At 40.7% G+C, this 21,920-nt stretch overlaps 1 protein-coding gene across 5 annotated transcripts in view; it reads right to left on the bottom strand.

Moving 5' to 3' along the window:
* Nucleotides 1-21,920, bottom strand: part of NLN (neurolysin) — a 122,628-nt gene that overhangs the window by 49,240 nt on the left and 51,468 nt on the right. For all 5 annotated transcript variants that reach the window (XR_006202964.1, XR_006202963.1, XR_006202962.1 and 2 more), the window contains exons 4-8: nt 14,453-14,560; nt 11,068-11,170; nt 10,277-10,437; nt 2,910-3,045; nt 1,604-1,970 (exon numbers count right to left, since the gene is read on the bottom strand). Coding sequence is in view for 2 of the 5 variants with exons in the window: in XM_042940378.1 (XP_042796312.1) it covers nt 1,604-1,970; nt 2,910-3,045; nt 10,277-10,437; nt 11,068-11,170; nt 14,453-14,560 (875 nt within the window). In the remaining 3 variants the exon portion in view is untranslated. The remainder of the gene's footprint in view (nt 1-1,603; nt 1,971-2,909; nt 3,046-10,276; nt 10,438-11,067; nt 11,171-14,452; nt 14,561-21,920) is intronic.

Below are 21,920 nucleotides of genomic sequence, written 5' to 3'. Positions count from 1 at the left end.
GATTAAAAAAAAGTAACTGATCTTTCTTAGACCTATTCCAAAAATCCTTTTTTGAGTCACAACACAAATTACCCTATCTTACTTTTATGGAGGGACAGGAAGGTGACAGGAAGTGAATATTAAGTAGGTCACTACTTTCACAAGAGATCAGCTTCTGATCCCCATACCAGTGCTGGTAGGAATGGCTAGATATTAGAGTATGAAAGAAATCAATGATATGTTGGAAGGGAGACAGCAGGATGGGGTGGCAAGAACTGCTAACTTTGACACTGGAAGTAGAATTTGGGGACAGTTACAGAAGACTCCAAGGTTGAAGGATCTCTCCTGAAAGAATTCTTGCTTAAAATTGTATGCTGACACTCTTCAATTAAAAATAGATCCATCTACATTTGACAAGGGCTTATTTTTAGACCATATCAAAAGTGAAATTAAGTCCATAAAACATTGGGATAAGACATCACTGTCCGTCCACTTGTCTGAATGGCATAGTTATTCAGCCTCCTTCCCAGCAGCTACCCAAAGTCACCTAAAGTCTGTGGATTAAAAACTTGTTTATGCTGCTCAAGTAGGGGGATACTGTAATTTCCTTTGGCCTATTTAGTAAGATGAATTGGTAATTGGTTAACAGGCTGGCTTTGGTTTAGAAAGGAGCTTAGAGGGGCGCCTGGGTGGCTCAGTCAGTTAAACATCCGACTTTGGCTCAGGTCATGATCTCGTGGTTTGTGGGTTTGAGCCCCGTGTTGGGCTCAGAGCCTGGAGCCTGCTACAGGTTCTGTGTCTCCCACTCTCTGCCCCTCCCCCACCTCTCAAAAATAAATAAACATTAAAAAAATGTTTTAAAAAAAAAAAAGAAAGCAGCCTAGAGAGAATGTGATTCAAATCCTTTCATGTCTGATGAAACAGTCCATAGTTACCACATGTTTCAGAGATAGTATTTTGAATTCTTATCATTGGCTGAATACCTAGCCTGGGTGATATGCATATACAGCCTGATGCACAGAACAATCCTATAAAGGGATCACCAGCCCCATACTACAGAGGAAGAGATGGAGTCTCAAAGAGATTAAGTCACTTAAGCATCCCAACTCAATTTGAATGACTACAAAGACTGTGGTATTCTTACTGTATTACGCTGCCTCTCAGCCAGACTCAGGAAAGTGGCCATAGACTGAAGAGTACTGGCAGACAGATTACCTGAATAACAAATATTTTGGGGGCCAATTTAAAATTAAGTAAGTGTAGTACACAAACTAGATAATGATGATAACGATGATAACAGCTGCAAATTGCTGCAATTGCTATATGCTGGGTAGTCTTCCAATTAATGTTTTGCATGTGATTAATCATTTTATCCTTCTACAAAGCAGGTAGAAGTAACATTCCTGTTTTATCGGACCTATAATATAGGTAAAGAAACTGAGGCACAGGAACATTAAGTAAGTTGCCTAGTAAGTATCCGAGCCAGACTCTCTGGCTTCAGAGCCTGTATCTCTACTTGCATTATGGAGAACCACACAAGAGAACTCTGGAAGACAAGAGTCTTAATCTGGGTAGGAACTGAATCCCTAAGGTCCCTTCCTTCCAACAACGTGATCCTCAGTACCTTGGATAGAGGTCCAAGTAGAACTGTCCCAGTACTTCTCCTGTGGCTTTATCCTTCACAGTGTAAAGTGTAACACTTGTATTCCACACATGAGCATCTGCCACTTGCTCAAATGAAAGCCCCAACAACTCCTGGTAGATGTTGAGTAAGCCTTCAGTGACCACTTCAATTGGGAAGTATTCCTTGAGTATCTCTTGATCTATGGAATACTTGAGTTCTTCCGTCTGAGTCATGTAGTAATGGAGATCCCAGGCGTTGATTTTCCCATCGTATTCAAAACCTCTCTCTTCACATTCCTTTTTCTTCAAATTCAAAATAAACTCTCGCTCTGCCTCACCCAAGGGTTTTAATTTCTGGCTTAAATCATCTGTGAGGGAAGTGAGAAAAGTTAGTGATTTACTGCTTCTGGGAGCAAGCACATTCATACATATACTGCTGTTTTAGCATGGTGCTTCCTGCTTTGAATACTTGATACAGATAATTGGGAGCAAGGAAGGGCGGAAGGAAAGAGGGAGGGAGGGATGGATAGCAGGCTCTGTTATGACAGCACGGCTGTTCTTTTCAGGGTAATTTATTTCATGGCTCCTTGCCCTCCCATTTTTTTTAGCACCAGCCAAACCAGGCCATAACTTCCTCACACCATCAACAAAGCTCAAGTTTATCTCAGAGAACTCTGACTCCAGAGTGTTATAATTCAGGAAACAAAACAATAGTGCAACCAGCTCATATACATGATTATTCTTCAATGAGATTAGACTCCTGAAAAAGCCAGGGAAAATAAATCAGATGTGACCTGGGATCACTATTAGTAAAAACTACTCAACGCCTAAACAGCCATGGGTTTATCACTAATCCCTTCCTATGAAGAACGTCTAATTGGACACTTTTAGCAATTCCACTTTTTAGATGGATGCCACAATTTATATACTGTGGTTAATTCTATTTTAATTTCTCCCTAATTTATTTTAATTTAAAATTGGCATATTCCCATCTGAGTTACCCTCTTGCCGCCTGTATTCACACACTCTCTCACAGTTTTAGTCAGAACTGTATCGCTTTGTATACTCCATAAGTTTCCTTCTTTCTCCTTACAGCATTCCTCATGCTGTTGGCTTCACCTTACACTCTGGGGCTCCCTTTCAAATTGCCATGTCCCCTACAGGACCAAACACACGTTTATCTTACATATGTGACAAAGAGTAAAGGATAAATACATAATAAGAACATACACAGTTAGCCAAATACAGTTCAACACTCAAAGACAAAGAAAAATGGAAATACAAAACAGATTTAAAAGAGACCCAACCTAGAAAGGCTGTTACATGGCTTGTACTCTTTGCAGTGTTCATTTCAAGGACAAAGTCAGCATGTGTGCTGTAGCCGAGGAGTTTGGCTACCTTGGCCCTCAGTGGGAGTAGCTGCTGCAGAATTAAGGTGTTTTCCTGGTAATAAACAACAAAAACAAAGATTAATAATTCACTGGATCCACAGAACTAAAAGGAAGTTATTACATGTGTTTTGGGGTTGGTAAACTGTCAAATATTTTTAGACCATCTCAACCTTGTAATAAATTACTCCATTTCAGTGTTACAGACATTTTTAAAATTCATGATCCAGGGGTACCTCGATGGCTCAGTCAGTTAAAGGTCCAACTTCAGCTCAGGTCATTATCTCACAATTCATGGGTTTGAGCCCTGCATCGGACTTTGTGCTGACAGCTCAGAGCCTGGAGCCTGCTTTGGATTCTGTATCTCCCTCTCTTTTTCTGCCCCTCCCCTGCTTGTGCTTTCTCTCTCTCAAAAATATTTAAAAAAAAATTCATGATCCAATTTTATTTCTGAAATAATTGACTTTTTAAGCCTCAGGGGACTCCTTTGAGGTCTTAATAAAATTTTAGGTACTGTAAACTTAAGAGTTAAAATGTATTAGGGTGCCTGGGTGGCTGAGTAGGTTAAGTGTCTGACTTCGGCTCAGGTCATGATCTTATGATTTGTCAGTTTTAGCCCTGAATCAGGCTCTGTGCTGACAGCTGAGAGCCTAGAGCCTGCTTTGGATTCTGTGTCTCCCTCTCTCTCTGCCCCTCAGCTGCTCGCACTCTGTCTCTCTCTCAAAAATAAACATTAAAAAAAAAAAAGAGTTAAAATGTATAAAAATGTATTCTTAAGGACCACAGTGATTCCACATTTAATTTCATTGACAAGACTATAACAAATGTATATTAAGTTGTTTTTTTGGTGGTTAAATATATATATATATATTCATATATGTATATTTGTCACTTTAACTTCACATATAGTATGGCTATTTAAAAAAATAGTATTAATGAGGATGTGAAGAATTTGGAAACTCTGAGTGTTACTGATGTGAATGTAAAAAGTATAGCTGCTATGGAAAACAGTATTGCAATTCCTCAAAAAATTAAACACATAATTACCATATGATACAGCAATTTCACTTGGGGGTATACATCCCAAAGAGCGGAAGCAGGCACTCAAACAGATATTTGTACACCTGTGTTCACTACAGCATTATATGAATATTAGCCAAGTGGTGAAAGCATCCCAAATGTCCATCAGTGGATGAATGGAAAAAGAAAACGTGGGGCACCTGGGTGGCTTAGTCAGTTGAGTATCTGACTTCGGCTCAGGTCATGATCTCGCAGTTTGTGAGTTCAAGCCCACGTCAGGCTCTATGTTGACAGCTTGGAGCCTGGAGCCTCTTCAGATTCTGTGTGTCTCTCTCTGCCCCTCCCCCACTTGCACTCTGTTTCTCTCTGTCTCAAAAATAAACATAAAAAAAAAGATGAAGAAGAAAGGGGCATCTGGGTGGCTCAGTCGGCTAAGCATCTGACTTCAGCTCAGGTCATGACCTTGCCATTTGTGAGTTCAAGCCCCACGTTGGGCTCTGTGCTGATAGCTCGAGCCTGGAGCCCACTTTGGATTCTGTGTCTCCCTCTCTCTCTACCCATCCCCAGCTTGCGCTCTGTTTCTCTCAAAGATAAATAAACATTAAAAAAAAGAAATTAAAAAAAAAAGAAAATGTGGTATATACGTATAATGGAATATTATTCCATCTTAAAAAGGAAAAGAAATTTTGACACATGCTAAAATATGGATAAACCTGGATAAAATATGGATAAAATATGGATATGCTAAGTAAAATAAGGAGGTCACAAAAGGATAAATATTCTGATTCCACTTACATGAGGTTCCTAGAGGAGTCAAATTCATAGAGCCAGAAAGTAGAACAGTGGATGCCACGGGGAGGGGGCAGGGGGATTCGGAGTTAGTGTTTAATGAGTACAGAGTCTTAGATGAGAAAGATGAGCAAGTCTGAAGACACATGGTGGTGATTGTTGCAGAACAATGTGAATGGACTTAATGCCGTAGAACTCTCTACACTTACAAATGCTTCAGGGATTTGTCTCAAATTATAACAAACATTTTTTTTTTTTTTTTTTTTTTTGCTTTCTGTATGTATTAAGAATACAAATAATGATATTGCTTTATTTATTTTAGCAACAAAAGGAAGAGTAATCCCATGGAGAAAGCAAATAAATGTTGGGGCTAAAGAAAAATTACCCCCAATGATTAAACCAGCAAATTTATTTACAGACATGTTTCTAAAGAAGATCACACACTGGGGTTAGTCTACCTGGGTTCATAATTAGGCTCCACCATTTGAGCCTTTGAGAAGTCCTTTAACCTTTCCAAGCCTAATTTTTTCGTTTGTAAGATGTGGCTAATAAAAGTAGCTAAGGCACAGTGTGATAATGAAGATTCAAGTAAGAATATAGGTCAAGTGTACAGAAAAGTACCTGGTACAAGAGCAAATACTACATATAGTCAGTTCAGCATCTGACTCTTGATTTTGGCTCAGATCATGATCCCAGGGTTATGAAATCAAGCCCTGCATTGGGCTCTGATGAGCATGGAGCCATGCTTAAGATTCTCTCTCTCTCTCTCTCTCTCTCTCTCTCCCCCTCTCCCCTGTTCATACACGCTCTAAAATAACAAAACAAAACAAAAAAAACCTTCAAGTATGGAAACATGGATAAGAGAAACACGTAATATAATTCTTCAAGTTCTAAAATTAACTAGTTTGAGGAAGGGGGCAGGAGGGAAAAATATAATATAATTAACTAGTTTGAGTTTTTCTTCCATCTTTTTCAGTTATCCCAGACCTCTCTGGACTGCCAATTTTCTCCAAATACTCACCCTCCCCCATTCTTTCTTATAGTAATAGAATTTCCTGAGGTTTTGCCGGACACATGGTACCCTGACTGCCTTCCCTACCCTTCCTTAAAACTAGTTGTGGCCACGTGATACACAATGGGACAAGGGACTGTCAATGAGGTGATGAGTGAAATTCCTGGCTCATCTCTTTATAGAGGCTTATCTCACCAGCTGTTAAATGCAGACGATGATGACCTTAAAAGCCACAATAGCGAGGACTGCAGAACTATCCCTTCCAGGGCGGATCACTCATCTATGTACTGTTAGTTGCAAGGCAAATAAACCTTTCTTTAAAAATTGCGTAAAACAGGGGCACTTGGATGGCTCAGTTGGTTGAATGTCCAATTTTGGCTTGGGTCATGGTCTGGTAGTTTGGGAGTTTGAACCCTGCGACAAGCTCACTGCTGTCGGCGTGGAGCCTTGGAGCCTGCTTTGAATCCTCTGTCCCCCTCTCTCTGCCCCTCCCCACTCATGCTCTTTCTCTCAAAAAACAAATAAACTTAAAAAAAACTGTGGTAAAACATATATAACGTAAAATATGCCATTTTAACTATTTAAAAATTATTTAAGACCTTTATTAACAGGCACTTGCCAACTGTTGACTTTTTGAAAAAAATCACTTTTTGAAAAAATCAAGTTGTAAACTTTCATTACACATTAAAAATGAGATTCTTAAAAATCTCAACTTGACCAGATAGGAAAACAGTTTAAAAACCTTTAAAGACATATTGAGAAAAATCAGGCTTAAATTAAAAAAAAATATTGGTCATTACCAAAAAGAGATGTCTTTAGGTAAAAATAATAAAAACCCCATGTTGTATAGATAATGCAGATTAGAAGTTTTAGTTATCTGTTCAATGGACAAAAGGCAAGCACTTCAGGTCTTCAGCTCCAATCTTTTGTCCATTTCTTTTTTTTTTTTTTATGTTTTAATTTTTACACTTGAGAGACAGAGAACAAGCAGGGCATGGGCAGGGAGAAAGAGACAGAATCTAAAGCAGGCTGTAGGCTCGGAGCCGTCAGCACAGAGCCCAATGCGGGACTCAAACTCATGAACTGAGATCATGACCTGAGCCAAATGCATAACCGACTGAGCTACCCAGGTACTCCTTGTTCATTTCTTATTGTTGGAATTTCATATTCACTTCTTGTGGAAGGATGAAACCATATGATGGTAGAGAAGGTAAGCCGGCATTTACTCAGCCAGCAGACTACTTCTCAGCCTGTAGATTTGGCTGCTTTGGTCTCTGTGCCATCTTGTGGCTTAGGGTTTTCTGGTTGCCTGTATGGGTCACTGAAGTTGTATCGGCAGTGACCCTGAGGTGGCTGCTGACACTGGGTCTCATCTTGATTTTCCTTACTGTCTTCACTGCCATCCTCTCTAGGCTGTCTCTGCAGAGGAGGACCCCTGTAGAGTCATGGTCTGCCTTGCTCTCCTTCACTCTACTTGCCAGTGCCCTCTAGCACTTCTCCCTGCACGGGAGGGTTGGAAGACTGGTTGCCGCCCCTGGCAGGTAGGAACCATGGCCTGCAGGAGGGCAGGCGTGGTAGGGTCTGGCCTTCGGGAGCACCATTCCAGCCCTTCTCTCCCAGTCCCCACCTCACTATTCTGGTACTTCTGTGGGTAACTGTGGGGAGGAGCCCCATGACAGAGAATCAGTAGCAGTTACCATCAGCTGTGCATTTACTGCCTAGCGCTGGGGCTCCATGAGGGCCTGTCACAATTGCTGCCTCCATACCCTTTCCTTCTCCAACACCAAACTCCAGTCTCTCCCTCTCCTACACTGTGCAGGTATCTCCCTGGGTTATTCTTTTTTTTTTTTTTTTTTTTAATGTTTATTTATTTATTTTGAGAGAGGGAGAGAGAGAGAGAGAAAGCATACATGAATGGGGCAGAGGGACAAAGAGAGAGGGACAGAGCATCTCAGGCAGGCTCCATGCTCAACATGGAACCCAATGTGGGGCTCGATCCCACAACCATGAGATCATGACCTGAACTGATATCAAGAGTCAGATGCTTAACCCACTGAGCCACTCAGGTGCGCCCACACCGGGTTATTCTTTATGGCAGTCTGGAGCAGAAACGCATCTTCCTTGGTCTCATTCCTGTTGATGAAACCACAATTGTTTCTTACACGCTGAACCACTGGACAGTTCCAAAAATCTTCGTTGTGATGACCTGTCTCTGCCGACCACGGAGGTGAGGGGGCCTAGGGTCTGCAGAGCAGAGGGTGGATGAGGGCTGGGTCCCCCATTCCCTGCTCGTGGTGGCCGTGATGGTGACTGGGCTGGCTGAGGTAGCTGCATCTCCTCGGGGTGTGATGCGAACTGGCCAGTGGGGGCTGGGCTGCTCAGGGCTCTCTGCTCCTACTCCCGCTGGAACTCCCATTTTAAACATTTTCAGTGTACAATTCAGTAGCACAAATTGCATTTATGCTATTGTGCAACCACTACTACTATCTGTTTCCAAAACTTTTCCAACACTCCAAACGGAAACTTGGTAACCATTAAACAGCAATTCTCCAGTGTCCCCAACCTCTGCCAACCACTAATCCTTTCTCAAGAGAAATAACTTTTATCTTATTTGAGTCACTATGCTTTTGGCTGGCTTTTGTTAGCTGCTTAACCTGTAACCTTATACCCACAGAGGTTGTTATTAGGAATAGGGTGCTGCTATAAGAAAAATGAAAAATGTACGGGAATGGAAGGTAAGGACAAAGTGCAGGCTGGGAGGGTGACAATCCTTATACCCCATGGTAACATTTGTTAAAGCTATTTCATAGCATTACTTGGAAGGCAGGGCAATTACCTACAGAGTCTTAGCTCTAGGGGAAGTGTTGGGGGAAAACTAACAATGTTGGTGCATGTTTGTTGTTATCTGTGGCTTTTAGAAAGACTACATAAGAGAGATGAACTCAAGTTCTCAAGTGAGAAGCGATCAGTTTGCAAAGATGGAAGGAAAAGACTTCTACCAGCAGAGATTCTGTCTATGGCCCACAATCTGGGCCTTCAGACGGCTGGAAAAGCTGACTGTACTCCTAACATTGGGAGAAAAGACTCACTCAGGGTTACTGAATTGTAGAGATGCATTTGAGAATGTTGCCTTCCTCCTCAAGCCTACTGTTTCAGAAAGCCCCAAAACAGACTCCATTAAACTGAAAAAAAGCAGGACGGATAGGATATAGGAGCCAATATAAAAAGATCTGGTAGGTGTAAGAAATGTTGACCAAAACATTATTTGGGTGTAATCGTTTTAACATGGATCTGACTAGAAGCAAACAGACAATAAACCTACTAAGTTTTTGAGGGAATTGTATTACCAAAGGCATCATGAGCTTGGCCTACAAAAGCTTGAGGTTATTTGATCCCTAAAGCAATCCTCAGGTGTCAAACCAGCATCAGCAGGAATCTTTATTAGTAGCTACCCAGGATATGGTCATGGAAGGTAACAGGCAAGAAAGAATTTCTGGCAGGTAAAACCAGGCGTCATGGAGTACAATTGCTAAAACAAACTCCTATTGGAAAAAAAACCCAAATAACTTTAATGACCTATCCAAGGAACTTCACCAGAGCTTTTTGAAAACTGGTATAGGCCTATGTTTCTCATGCTTTCCTTTTCCAAACAGGAGCTTTTAGTGTGGTTATTCTGTTCCTATTCTATCAGTGGGTGTGCATGGTGGGGATGAATGGACGAGACAACTTGTCCTCTCTTTCACAGGCTGCTAGATAATGAGAAGCTACAAGTGGGGAGGACTCCAGACATCCAGGGGCTTGAGCTCAAGGCAGTAACTGGTTAGAATCTGACATATGGTGAATAGGTTCTATATCTGGGGGAAAAAAGGAGTTATCTGCAGAGCCAGAGAGGCAGACTGTGGTGGAGCTGGCTAGTTGACTCTGAGAATGCATTTCTATTTCTTCCTTTTTTGGTAATAGAATTCCCTGAGCTGAGCCAAAGACTGCCAACTAAAGTCTATACTTCCCAGGTTCTCCTGCAGCTAGATAAGGCTACATGATGGAATCTTGAGTCAATGGGATGTGGATGGAGTTGATGTATGTCATTTCCAGGTCTTCTTAAAAGTGCTGTCTCTGTCCTTTATTTTCTTTCTTCCCAAGAAGCTGGGAAATGGTGACAGCTGGAATGGCCTTGGAAGTCACTTGTTGAAGACAGGTGCTCCACGAGCCCTTGACTAGCAACTTAGTGAAAGAATACAACTTTTAGTTTATTTAACCCATTCTATTTTTATTAGAATAGCATAGGATATGGCCACATTGAGGCTGCTAATGAGCAAGGGAAAAGCTAAAAGCTTTCAGGAATTAGGAGGCATAATACTCACACAAATAAGTGTACTGGTCTCTGAGCTAACTCTGACACTGGTAAACAAAGCAAACCTCTTTCTTAAAATCTTCCATAAAGACAAAAGACAAACATTTAGAGTACCTCTTTGCATCTTGTATTAAAAGCCATTTCCATCTTCCTTCTGGTTTCAGGAATGCAACATTTCTTCATGACGGGAAAATAGTGTGGATATTTTAAGGTAATTTTATACTTGTCATCATCTGTCTTTTCTAAACTGTCAATGAAATCATCAGGAAGAGCACCTGCAAAAAATCATTTTCTCATACATCAATTTCTTCCACTCATTATTGGTTGATTTAGCATTGGCATGGTGCCTTTAAGAATCTCTAGGAATTCTGTAGAGTAATTGAAGTTCAAGTAAAATAATGACAATCCTTATAATATCATTTGGATGTTACCGGATTGGGGGTGGTAGTTAGAAGACAGGTGGCTTAGGAGGTGGTAATTCAAAACATGAATAGGCTTCAGTGCACTGGTACAGATGGTGTTTTGATGGAGAACAGGCAAAACTAAGCCAAGAAAGATCCAGAACAGATTAAGAAGACACTAGGTTAAGTGACAATGTAGGGGACATTATAAGGCAAAAAAAATGTCAAGGCACTGAAGGCTGTTAAATACCAGTGTAATTTACCAAGAAATATTATGAAATCTCCTTTGAACTGTCTCTAAAAACAGTATACACTCTTATTAGCATAAAATCTATGCATGGTTTGGTTGTCTTTTCTGTAGAAAGCATGATGGGCTCTGTAGAAGGCACTGGTTCATTTTTTAAAAAATTCTTTCAACTCTGATTTGACAAATTATGAGGTAACATTATTTGCCTAAATTATATTATTTAATCCAGAAAAAAAAAAAACAACACAGGATTTTACCAAGTTCGGCCTTAGAAAATACAAGGAAGGTATCATCCTCATTGAGATTTTTGTTGAAGTCAATACATAGCTCACTCATTCTTTTCTTCATTGCTTTGATTTCCTGAACAGAGGATACAAATACAGAACATGAACAATAAAATGAAATTTTGATTTTTATTGTCATTGGTCAAGTAAGTTTCACTTTTATATGAAGACTGGCTTCTATACCCAACTATCAGGAAGTACTTTTTTTAAAGGCATACTTGAGGAGTCCTTGGGTGGTCAGTCGGTTGAGCGTCTGACTCTTGATTTCAGCTCAGGTTTTAATCTCAAGGTTTGTGAGTTTGAGCCCTACATCAGACTCCGTGCTGACAGTGCAAAGTCTGCTTAGGATGCTCTCTCTCCCTCTCCCTCTGTCCCTCCCCTGCTTGTGTTCTCTCTCTCTCCAAAGTAAATAAATAAATATTAAAAAAAAAATAAAGATATGCTTGATACAACAGTTCCCTTGCAGTCTTCTCTGCTATGTCCATGAGTATCTGTACGCAACATGTACAAAAAGGCAATTCCAGTGATGCAGTAGAAATTAGCTGTAAACTTGTAAGAGCTAAATAAATTTAGGAGGGATAGTCAAAGTGCACTCTGGCACATGGTATATACGCAAAATAAATAGTTGCTGGGTGAATGGATCAATCTAGTAGCCTATTAATAATTAACATATTTCTAATCTTTTCCAATTCAAAGTTTTAATGTAGAAATCAGTATTTGGTGCTGAAGTAAACCAAGAGATAAGAAGTGCAAATTAATTCTATAGTTGCTTTGGAAAAAAGGCTATATCTTAGTGTTACAGAGCTTTGTAAACTGAGGTGATTTATGGGACCTAACATATGTATAAAAACTATTAAGTGGGAAATCAAAGGAAGAAAAAAAAAAGGAAACCACAAGAAAAAACATGAAACATTTTTATTAACCTGTCCCATCTTCTAAAAATGCTAGATAATGAAATTTACATAAACCATAATGGTTCTCAAAGCATGGGCCTGACCAGAAGCCTCAATATCACCTGGGAATTTATTAGAAATGCTATTCTTTTTTTTTTTTTTTTTCTTGAGAGACAGAAGAGAGAGAGAGAGGGGCAGAGAAAGATGAAGGGAGAATCTTAAACGGGCTCCATGCCCAGTGTAGAGCACGAAGCAGGGCTCGATCACACATCTATGAGATCATGACCTGAGCTGAAATCAAAAGTCGGATGCTCAACCAAGTGAGCCATCCAAGTGCCCCAGAAATGCATATTCTTGAGACTCACACCAAACCAATGAAAACACAAACTCTCAGACATGAAGCCCTGTACTCAGAGCTTTAAAAGCTTTCCAGGTAATTCTGTTGCACGCTAAATTTGAGTCGGCTGACTTAACACATACTGCGCAATATTGTTTTTGGACACTCTGGTTGTCACCCCAAACTCCCTTCCCCTCTCCCTCATTCTACAGTAGCCATGTAGATTGGGTGGGACCTGATCCTATCTGAAGTTCCAGGGGTGTGACTCTATACCAGTTAGGATATCAATTGGGATGGGACTGGTTCAGGTAAGCCAGGCCTGGCATTATCCTCACTAAAAGGGGATTTGGGATTTGGCATATGATCGAATCTGGGCCACCACTAAGACATGAGGGGAGGTTTGATGGAGACTTCTCTATGTCCTTCTGGATGGTGGAACTTCCCAGTTATACAAGCAAATAAATCTCCTGTTGTTTAAACTGTGTCAACAGGGTTTTGTGAGCTGTAAGTAAACACATTTTAACTAATACAGTGTTCATGCCCAATAGATTTGATGAGTGACCAGGAAGACAAAAGGTCAGATAAGTGAGATCAGTCACATTGCTCCTATAACGAGGTAAAGACACAAGGTGTTCAAAGGGCATCTGGGTGACAGAAAGGTACCGGTATGTCAGTGGTGCCTTCAGTTGTATCTACTATGCTGAACATCACTTGGTTATTTCCTGTTCTACTGGAACAGGAGAATAGAAGAATGACCTGGAAACAAATCATGGGTTTGTTTTTCCTGTCCAAGAAGAATGAGTTAAGTCTACAGCTGAGTTTACTAAACTGGAAGGTGTGATCAGCATTAGACAAGAGACAGTTTGAGAAGCATTTTTCAGTAGCTAATCTCTCTGGCTTTAAAAGGTATATGCAGTTGGCCCTTGAACAACAGGGATTTGAACTATCCGGGTCCACATATATACAGATTTTTTTCAGTAAATAAATTTCAGTCCTGTCAGTGTTTTTTCTTTTGCTTACAATTTTCTCAATAACATCTTCTTTTTTCTGGCCTTCTTTAAGAATACAGTATATAATACACAAAACATACAAAATACAAGTTAATTGACTACATTATGGATGAAGTTCCTGGTCAATAGGATACTTTAGTAGTTAAATTTCTGGGGAGTCAGAAGTTATATGTGTATTTCTGACTGTGCAGGGGGTCACCACCCTGACCCTCAGGCTGTTCAAGGGTTAACTGTATTAATCATAGGGTATTTCATTCTAAAATGCTTGTATTAAAACTCTCCATCATATAAACATAGGGGAAGGGAAGGAAAAATAAGATAAAAACAGAAAGGGAGGCAAACCATAAGAGACTTAATTATAGAGCACAAACTGAGGGTGGCTGAGGGGAAGTGGGTGGCAGGAGGGGCCAGATGGATGATGGGCCATTAAGGAGTGCACTTGTGATGAGCACTGGGTGTTATCTGGAAGTGATGAATCAGTGAATTCTATTCCTGAAACTAATACTACACTACATGTAACTAGAATTTAAATAAAATCTTGACAGAAAAAGAATAAAACTCTCCATCATAAAAATTTTATTACCAGAGTGTGCTATCTCTGTATGACCAAGGGAGTGAGGATGCAAATCAACTATTAAGATCTGGAACCAGCTTTAAGAAAATGTAAAATACAGTAGGGAAAATAAACCCAGCACACATGAAACAAAGGTAAAATATACAGGATTAAAAAAAATCATGAGCTGTTTGTCAGTCACCATGAGGTTTACAGGAGTTATAGACTTTTTTTCTTTCTTTTTTTTTTTTTTAGGGGTTGCAGAATTTAAAACCACTGACTACCAAATACATTGTAAACGGATTTAATATTATGTGTTATTTTCCATATTACAAATGTGTTACTTGTTTTTTTTTGTTGTTGTTGCTGTTGTTGTTGTATTTTGTTTATTTATTGTTTTTCTTTCCAATAAGAAAAATAAACAGGGTGCCTGGCTGGCTCAGTTGGTAGAGCATGCCTCTTTTGATCTCAGGGTCATGAGTCCAAGCCCCACGATGGGTGTGGAGTCTACTTAAAATAAAACATTTAAAAAAAAAAAAAAAAAAAAAAAAAGAAACAAACTCACATTTTGTACTTGTTCTGGAAGATGGAGCCCATTCCTTTTTCCCATTTTAACTGACTTTTCCAAATATCTTCTGGCTTCAGGTTTTATCTTACCCAGATCACAGGTTTCCTGAAATGAAAGAGCATGACAGCCATTTCTGTACAACACTGCATGGGTGTATTATCAACTATGAGACCAAAGCAAATTTATTCATCATCTCTGTTGGGCTATGAAACACATAGGTGATTACGAGGCAGGCTCTTTTGAAGACCTAATTTCTTTTATGCTTAAGTGAGCTTTGCTCATTTAAAAGAGATAAATTAAATAAATAAAAAGCTAACCAGAATTGCTTTGCCTTGCATTAGAAGCAAGAGCGTCTGTACCACTTGAACGTGTGATAATAGAAACATTTGCATAATCTCATTCTGAGCATTCCCTATGACCATGGTCTTTTTCATAAAACATATTCCTTATCGCGAATCATCTGGATTTAATTTTCTATCATTTGGCTAACCTGGCTCCACTTGAGAGGCAGGAATAGAAATAATGGGCAAATTCTACACAAATGGAGAGTGGGACTCTTTTGCCAACATACCAAACAAGGACAGCTGGATAAAACCCCAGCCAAAGACTTCCGGCACTTCAAAAATGCCTTACTGTCGTTTGGCAAGAGAGATCAAGAGACGACAGCAAGCAGCATATGAACAAGTGTCTGGGGAAAATGAGTCAACACTGCACAAAAAGGAAGAAAGCTGGACAGAACATTTGAACCCTTATGCAGCAACACAAACAACATCACTCAAAAGAATGGAGGGCCTTGGAGGAGAATGGAAAATTCCCCCAGCAATAGCAAGGTAATAAAAACACCAGATGTTTCTTCAAAACAGGTGGCATAATATGCATGGCACATCTGGATGGCTGGTCAGTTCATGGTCCTTCGGAGGAAATGGACTGTAGACAGAGTCAGCAGGTGTAATGGACTCAGTTTGGGTGACAGCCAATGAGAGACTTCTGTCTCTAGAGCCTTAGAGATCTACCACTGGGTGCACTGTCTCTCCATGAAGACCTGGGCTGTCCACCCCTGAACTTTATATTTTCCCAACTAAGTGTATCTTTGAAAGAACAGTGCTCAGCTTTAGTGTCTGCATTTTAGACTGTTGGTGCAAGCCTTTGCTGCAATAATTCTGTAATTTTTTACATTTTGTTGCAGCAGGCAAATAGCTGTATTTTAACTGAGGGCACTACTTAATATAACAATCTGTATCTCACTTTGCCTGCCAATAAAAAATTTTATGTCCTGGTACTAAAAAGCACTTGATGTGCATATATTACTCATAGTTTCCTCTGCATTTATTCTCTGTGGAGGCAGAGAACAGTAAGTCTCCTTTTTCTATAATAATCTCCTTTCATAACCATGGAGAACTTCTGAGCATGCTGGCATGACTGGAGTTGGAACCCTCCCTAGTTGGTGTTGGCAAACACTGGGGTCCCCACAGCAGGTGCCTGCAATGGCAAGAAACCCAGAATGGCCAGGGGGACTTAAGTGGGCTGTGGGCTGGCTCCCTCAGGGACGGCTAGCAGTTCAAATCACAGAGTTCATGTGGATGTGATTAACCTGGATTTATCAAGGCCGGTTTTAACAGTACCAGAAAGTATGCCCTAAGGTGTGGGGCATGGCAATAGGAGTTTCTAGAAAGTACAATACTGGATGTTGTAAGGTTGGGGAGCATCTAGGCAGGAGCTATATGTAGCAGGGGCAGAAAAAAAACTGCAGTGAAAAGGGCCTGTCAAGAGTTGGGTTAAGTTGTGAAGGACCCAAATGAGCAGGCTGAGATTGGGAGCAGAGGGCTTTCCCATCAGGGAAGTGGGCCAAGGCAGAAGCCAGGCACACTGCTGCACAGCAGTGTACCACATACTTGGTTCCTGGGTTTACCTGGTCACACTGGCCCTGACCTGAGAACAGAGGCTCTTCACATATCTCAGCAGCTGACGCGAGCAGAACTCTCACTCTGTGCTAAGCTCCATCAGGAGGGGCTCCCCAACTAGGAGTGCCTGGACTTGCTGTATCTGGGAGCACCAGGGCTGCTACTTCAGACAGCCCAGAAGCGTACTCAGCACAGTAAACTCAAAACTCATGGTCTAGATTAGGTAAAAACTATTGACTCCCCCAAAAAGGTAAGACAAGCATAAACAGGTAGAAGGATGTTCTATGAAAAATCTGCCCTGAATTAGGTCTAATTAAAATATGACTAATCATCTGTACTGAAATAGTTGACTGGGCACAAAAATGACACTTAACAAGATTCTGACTCAATTGTAACCAGGCACCATCTGCCCGTCAGACTCTGAGGTCTCGGCAATCTCTGGAGGGCTCTAGTAGGAGTTAAGCACTTCTAAAATGTGCTTCTGAAGCACATTCCTGTCCCAGAGTTGATCATAAGAATATTCTCCCTTACAATCTCCAGGCAAGGTCAGAATTACTGCCCAAGTACTTACTACACTGTTCTGCTGGCCTTGCACCATCCTTGCTGAATAAGAATTGAATCCACTTGAATCGAACAAGGTCTCAGGCCTCTTTGGGTGAAGTTTCTCCTCTTCATGGTTCGGGCAAGGCCTAAAGTGCTCTGAAGTAACTTTCAAATTTATATAATCTGACAGCAGAGGCACTTAATTCATTTAATCTCTGTGGTGACAAGATTTAGTTTCCCCCTAACCTCTTCCTGTAACAAAGAGCTTTTATATAGAAGCGTGAAAGCACCCGTGCACACGTGCACACACGCTTACACATATGCTTGTACATTCATTTTACAGACAAGAAAACTGAAGAGAAGTTCCTGAGATCATTCAGCTATTTATTAGTAAAAATGGATAGAAGTAAATTTCTCAAATTCTTAATTTGGTACTTTCCCCAATATACCATATACCACTGTATCACAAAATCTTAATTTATTATCATTCTTCAAAATTTCATTATAAATAAGTGAAAATTTTCTTAATATCCCCCAAATCATCCCCACCTTCTATCCCATGACTTTGTCCTTTTCTTCACAAGACCTTCACATTTTCAGTTTCTAAAATATATAGAGGCACCTGGGTGGCTTAGTTCATTGAGCATCCTACTTTTGATTTCGGCTCAGGTTATAATCTTATGGTTCATGAGATCAAGCCCGTCATTGGACTCTGTGTTGACAGCATGGAGAATGCTTCGGATTCTCTTTGTCTCTCCCTCTCTCTTTCTTTCAAAATAAATAAACTTAAAAAATGTGTAAATAAAATTTTTTTTCAGTGGGACATTCTATATTGTGTACACAAAGTAGGAATTATAACTGTGTTAAAAGAATCCTGAAAACAGGGGTGGCTGGGTGGCTCAGTCAGTTCAGCATCTGACTCTTGGTTTTGGCTCAAGTCATGTTCCCATGATCCTGTGGGTTCTAACCCCACGTTGGGCTCTGTGCTCACAGTGCGGAGCCTGTTTGGGATTCTCTCTCACCCTCTCTCTCTGCCCCACCCCCACTTGTGCTGTCTCTGTCTCTCTCAAAATAAAAAAAAATTACAAGAAAAAAAAAAAAGAATCCCAGGGCGCCTGGGTGGCCCAGTGGGTGGACCGTCTGACTTCAGCTCAGGTCCTGATTTCCCTGTTCCTGAGTTCAAGCCCCGTGTCGGGCTCTGTGCTGACAGCTCAGAGCCTGGAGCCTGTTACAGATTCTGTGTCTCCCTCTCTCTCTGCTCCTCCCCCACTTGTGCTCTGTCTCTCTCTCCATCTCTAAAATAAATAAACATTAAAAAAAAAAGAATCCTGAAAATTAAGATAGTATATTCTTTTGAATATCATTTAGAAAAACTGATATGCTAAAGCAATAGAAGATAACAGAATACAGATTCTATTGCAAAAGCTAAGACAGAGGCATAACTTACTTAAATATGTTATATATGAAGTTTTGTTCTCCTTTTTCCTGTTCATTTATTTAAACATAACTTATTGTCAAATTGGTTTCCATACAACACCCAGTGCTCATCCCAACAGGTGCCCTCCTCAATGCCCATCACTCACTTTCCCCTCTCCCCCACCCCCCATCAACTCCCAGTTTGTTCTCTGTATCCAGTGTCTCTTATGGTTTGCCTCCCTCCCTCTCTGTAACTTTTTTCCCCCTTCCCCTCGCCCATAGTCTTCTGTTAAGTTTTTTTTTTTTAATATGAAATTTATTGTCAAATTGGTTTCCATACAACACCCAGTGCTCATCCCAACAGGTGCCCTCCTCAATACCCATCACCCACCCCCCATCAACCCTCAGTTTGTTCTCAGTTTTTAAGAGTCTCTTACGCTTTGGCTCTCTCCCACTCTAACCTCTTTTTTTTTTTTTTTTCCCTTCCCCTCTCCCATGGGTTCCTGTTAAGTTTCTCAGGATCCACATAAGAGTGAAACCATATGGTATCTGTCTTTCTCTGTATGGCTTATTTCACTTAGCATAACACTCTCCAGTTCCATCCACGTTGCTACAAAGGGCCATATTTCATTCTTTCTCATTGCCACGTAGTACTCCATTGTGTATATAAACCACAATTTCTTTATCCATTCATCAGCTGATGGACATTTAGATTCTTTCCATGATTTGGCTATTGTTGAGAGTGCTGCTATAAACATTGGGGTACAAGTGCCCCTATGCATCAGCACTCCTGTATCCCTTGGGTAAATTCCTAGCAATGCTATTGCTGGGTCATAGGGTAGGTGTATTTTTAATTTTTTGCAGAACCTCCACACTGTTTTCTAGAGCGGCTGCACCAGTTTGCATTCCCACCAACAGTGCAAGAGGGTTCCCGTTTCTCCACATCCTTGCCAGCATCTATAGTCTCCTGATTTGTTCATTTTAGCCACTCTGGCATGAGGTGGTATCCTCGCCAGCATCTATAGTCTCCTGATTTGTTCATTTTGGCCACTCTGGCATGAGGTGGTATCTGAGTGTGGTTTTGATTTGTATTTCCCTGATGAGGAGCGACGTTGAGCATCTTTTCATGTGCCTGTTGGCCATCTGGATGTCTTCTTATTTTTGTTTAAAAAAAATTTTTTTTTAATGTTTATTTATTTTTGAAGACAGAGAGAGACAGAGCATGAACAGGGGAGGGTCAGAGAGAGGGAGACACAGAATCTGAAACAGGCTCCAGGCTCTGAGTTGTCAGCACAGACAGCCCCGACGCGGGGCTCGAACTCACGGACCATGAGATCATGACCTGAGCCGAAGTCAGCCACTTAACCGACTGAGCCACCCAGGCGCCCCCTGGATGTCTTCTTTAGAGAAGTGTCTATTCATGTTTTCTGCCCATTTTTTCACTGGATTATTTGTTTTTTGGGTGTGGAGTTTGGTGAGCTCTTTATAGATTTTGGATACTAGCCCTTTGTCCGATATGTCATTTGCAAATATCTTTTCCCATTCCATCGGTTGCCTTTTAGTTTTGTTGATTGTTTCCTTTGCTGTGCAGAAGCTTTTTATCTTCATGAGGTCCCAATAGTTCATTTTTGCTTTTAATTCCCTTGCCCTTGGGGATGTGTCAAGTAAGAAATTGCTGCGGCTGAGGTCAGAGAGGCTTTTTCCTGCTTTCTCTTCTAGGGTTTTGATGGTTTCCTGTCTCACATTCAGGTCCTTTATCCATTTTGAGTTTGTTTTTGTGAATGGTGTAAGAAAGTAGTCTAGTTTCAAAAGTCTGCTAGAACTGATACATGAATTCAGCAAAGTCGCAGGATACAAAATCAATGTACAGAAATCAGTTGCATTATTATACACTAATAATGAAGCAACAGAAAGACAAATAAAGAAACTGATCCCATTCACAATTGCACCAAGAAGCATAAAATACCTAGGAATAAATCTAACCAAAGATGTACAAGATCTGTATGCTGAAAACTATAGAAAGCTTATGAAGGAAATTGAAGAAGATATAAAGAAATGGAAAAACATTCCATGCTCATGGATTGGAAGAATAAATATGGTTAAAATGGCAATACTACCCAAAGCTATCTACACATTCAATGCAATCCCAATCAAAATTGCACCATCATTCTTCTCGAAGCTAGAACAATCAATCCTAAAATTCGTATGGAACCACAAAAGGCCCTGAATAGCCAAAGTAATTTTGAAGAAGAAGACCAAAGCAGGAGGCATCACAATCCCAGACTTTAGCTTCTACTACAAAGCTGTAATCATCAAGACAGCATGGTATTGGCACAAAAACAGACACATAGACCAATGGAATAGAATAGAAACCCCAGAACTAGACCCACAAAAGTATGGCCAACTAATCTTTGACAAAGCAGGAAAGAATATCCAATGGAAAAAAGACAGTCTCTTTAACAAATGGTGCTGGGAGAACTGGACAGCAACATGCAGAAGAATGAAACGAGATCACTTTCTGTTAAGTTTCTCAAGATCCACATATGAGTGAAAACATATGATATCTGTCTTTCTCTGCCTGGCTTATTTCACTTAGCATAGTACCTTCCAGTTCCATCCACGTTGCTGGAAATAGCCAGAATTCATTCTTTTCATTGCCAAGTAGTATTCCCTTATATATATAAACCACATCTCCTTTATCCACTCGTCAAGTGATGGACATTTAGGCTCTTTCCATAATTTGGCTATTGTTAAAAGTGCTGCTATAAACATTGGGGTACATGTGCCCCTACGCATCAGCATTCCTGTATCCTTTGGGTAGATTCCTAGCAGTGCTATTGCTGGGTCATAGGGTAGTTCTATTTTTAATTTTTTGAGGAACTTCCATACTGTTTTCCAGAGCAGCTGCACCACTTTGCATTTCCACCAACAGTGCAAGAGGGTTCCCGTTTCTCCACATCCTTGCCAGCATCTATAGTCTCCTGATTTGTTCACTTTAGTCACTCTGACCGGTGTGAGGTGGTATCTCAGTGTGGTTTTGATTTGTTTTTCCCTGATGAGGAGTGATGTTGAGCATCTTTTCATGTGTCTGTTGGCCATCTGGAACTTTTATTTATTTTTTTTAACATTTATTCATTTTTGAGAGACAGAGAAAGATAGAACGTGAGTGGGGGAAGGGCAGAAAGAGAGGGAGACAGTATCTAAAGCAGGTTCCAGGCTCTGAGCTGTCAGCACAGAGCCTGATGCGGGGCTCGAACTCACAAACCGAGAGATCATGACCTGAACCAAAGCTGGACGCTTAACCTACTAAGCCACCCAGGTACCCCTTCTGTCCTTTTAAATGTTGTTTTCTGTTAGGTTGCTATCTGACTATGGTGAAGCAGGCATTCTTAGGCAGCTGCCTATGTTCCCAGACAGGAGGGCCACACAAAGGCCTGCTTGCTTACTACTAATTCAACTTACCACCACAGGAGCCCCTGCTTTGGTATGAGTCACAGCACAGTGAGGACACTGGGAGTGGGAAGTGTCATCCTGAACGAAGACACATTTAACTGGGGCCAGTTTAGCTTGATTCGGCATACATTCACCGAGCTCTCACTTACACT

Source organism: Panthera leo, chromosome A1, assembly GCF_018350215.1.
Source record: "Panthera leo isolate Ple1 chromosome A1, P.leo_Ple1_pat1.1, whole genome shotgun sequence".
Classification (NCBI taxonomy): domain Eukaryota; kingdom Metazoa; phylum Chordata; class Mammalia; order Carnivora; family Felidae; genus Panthera; species Panthera leo.
This window is presented reverse-complemented; position numbering and strand designations above follow the sequence as displayed.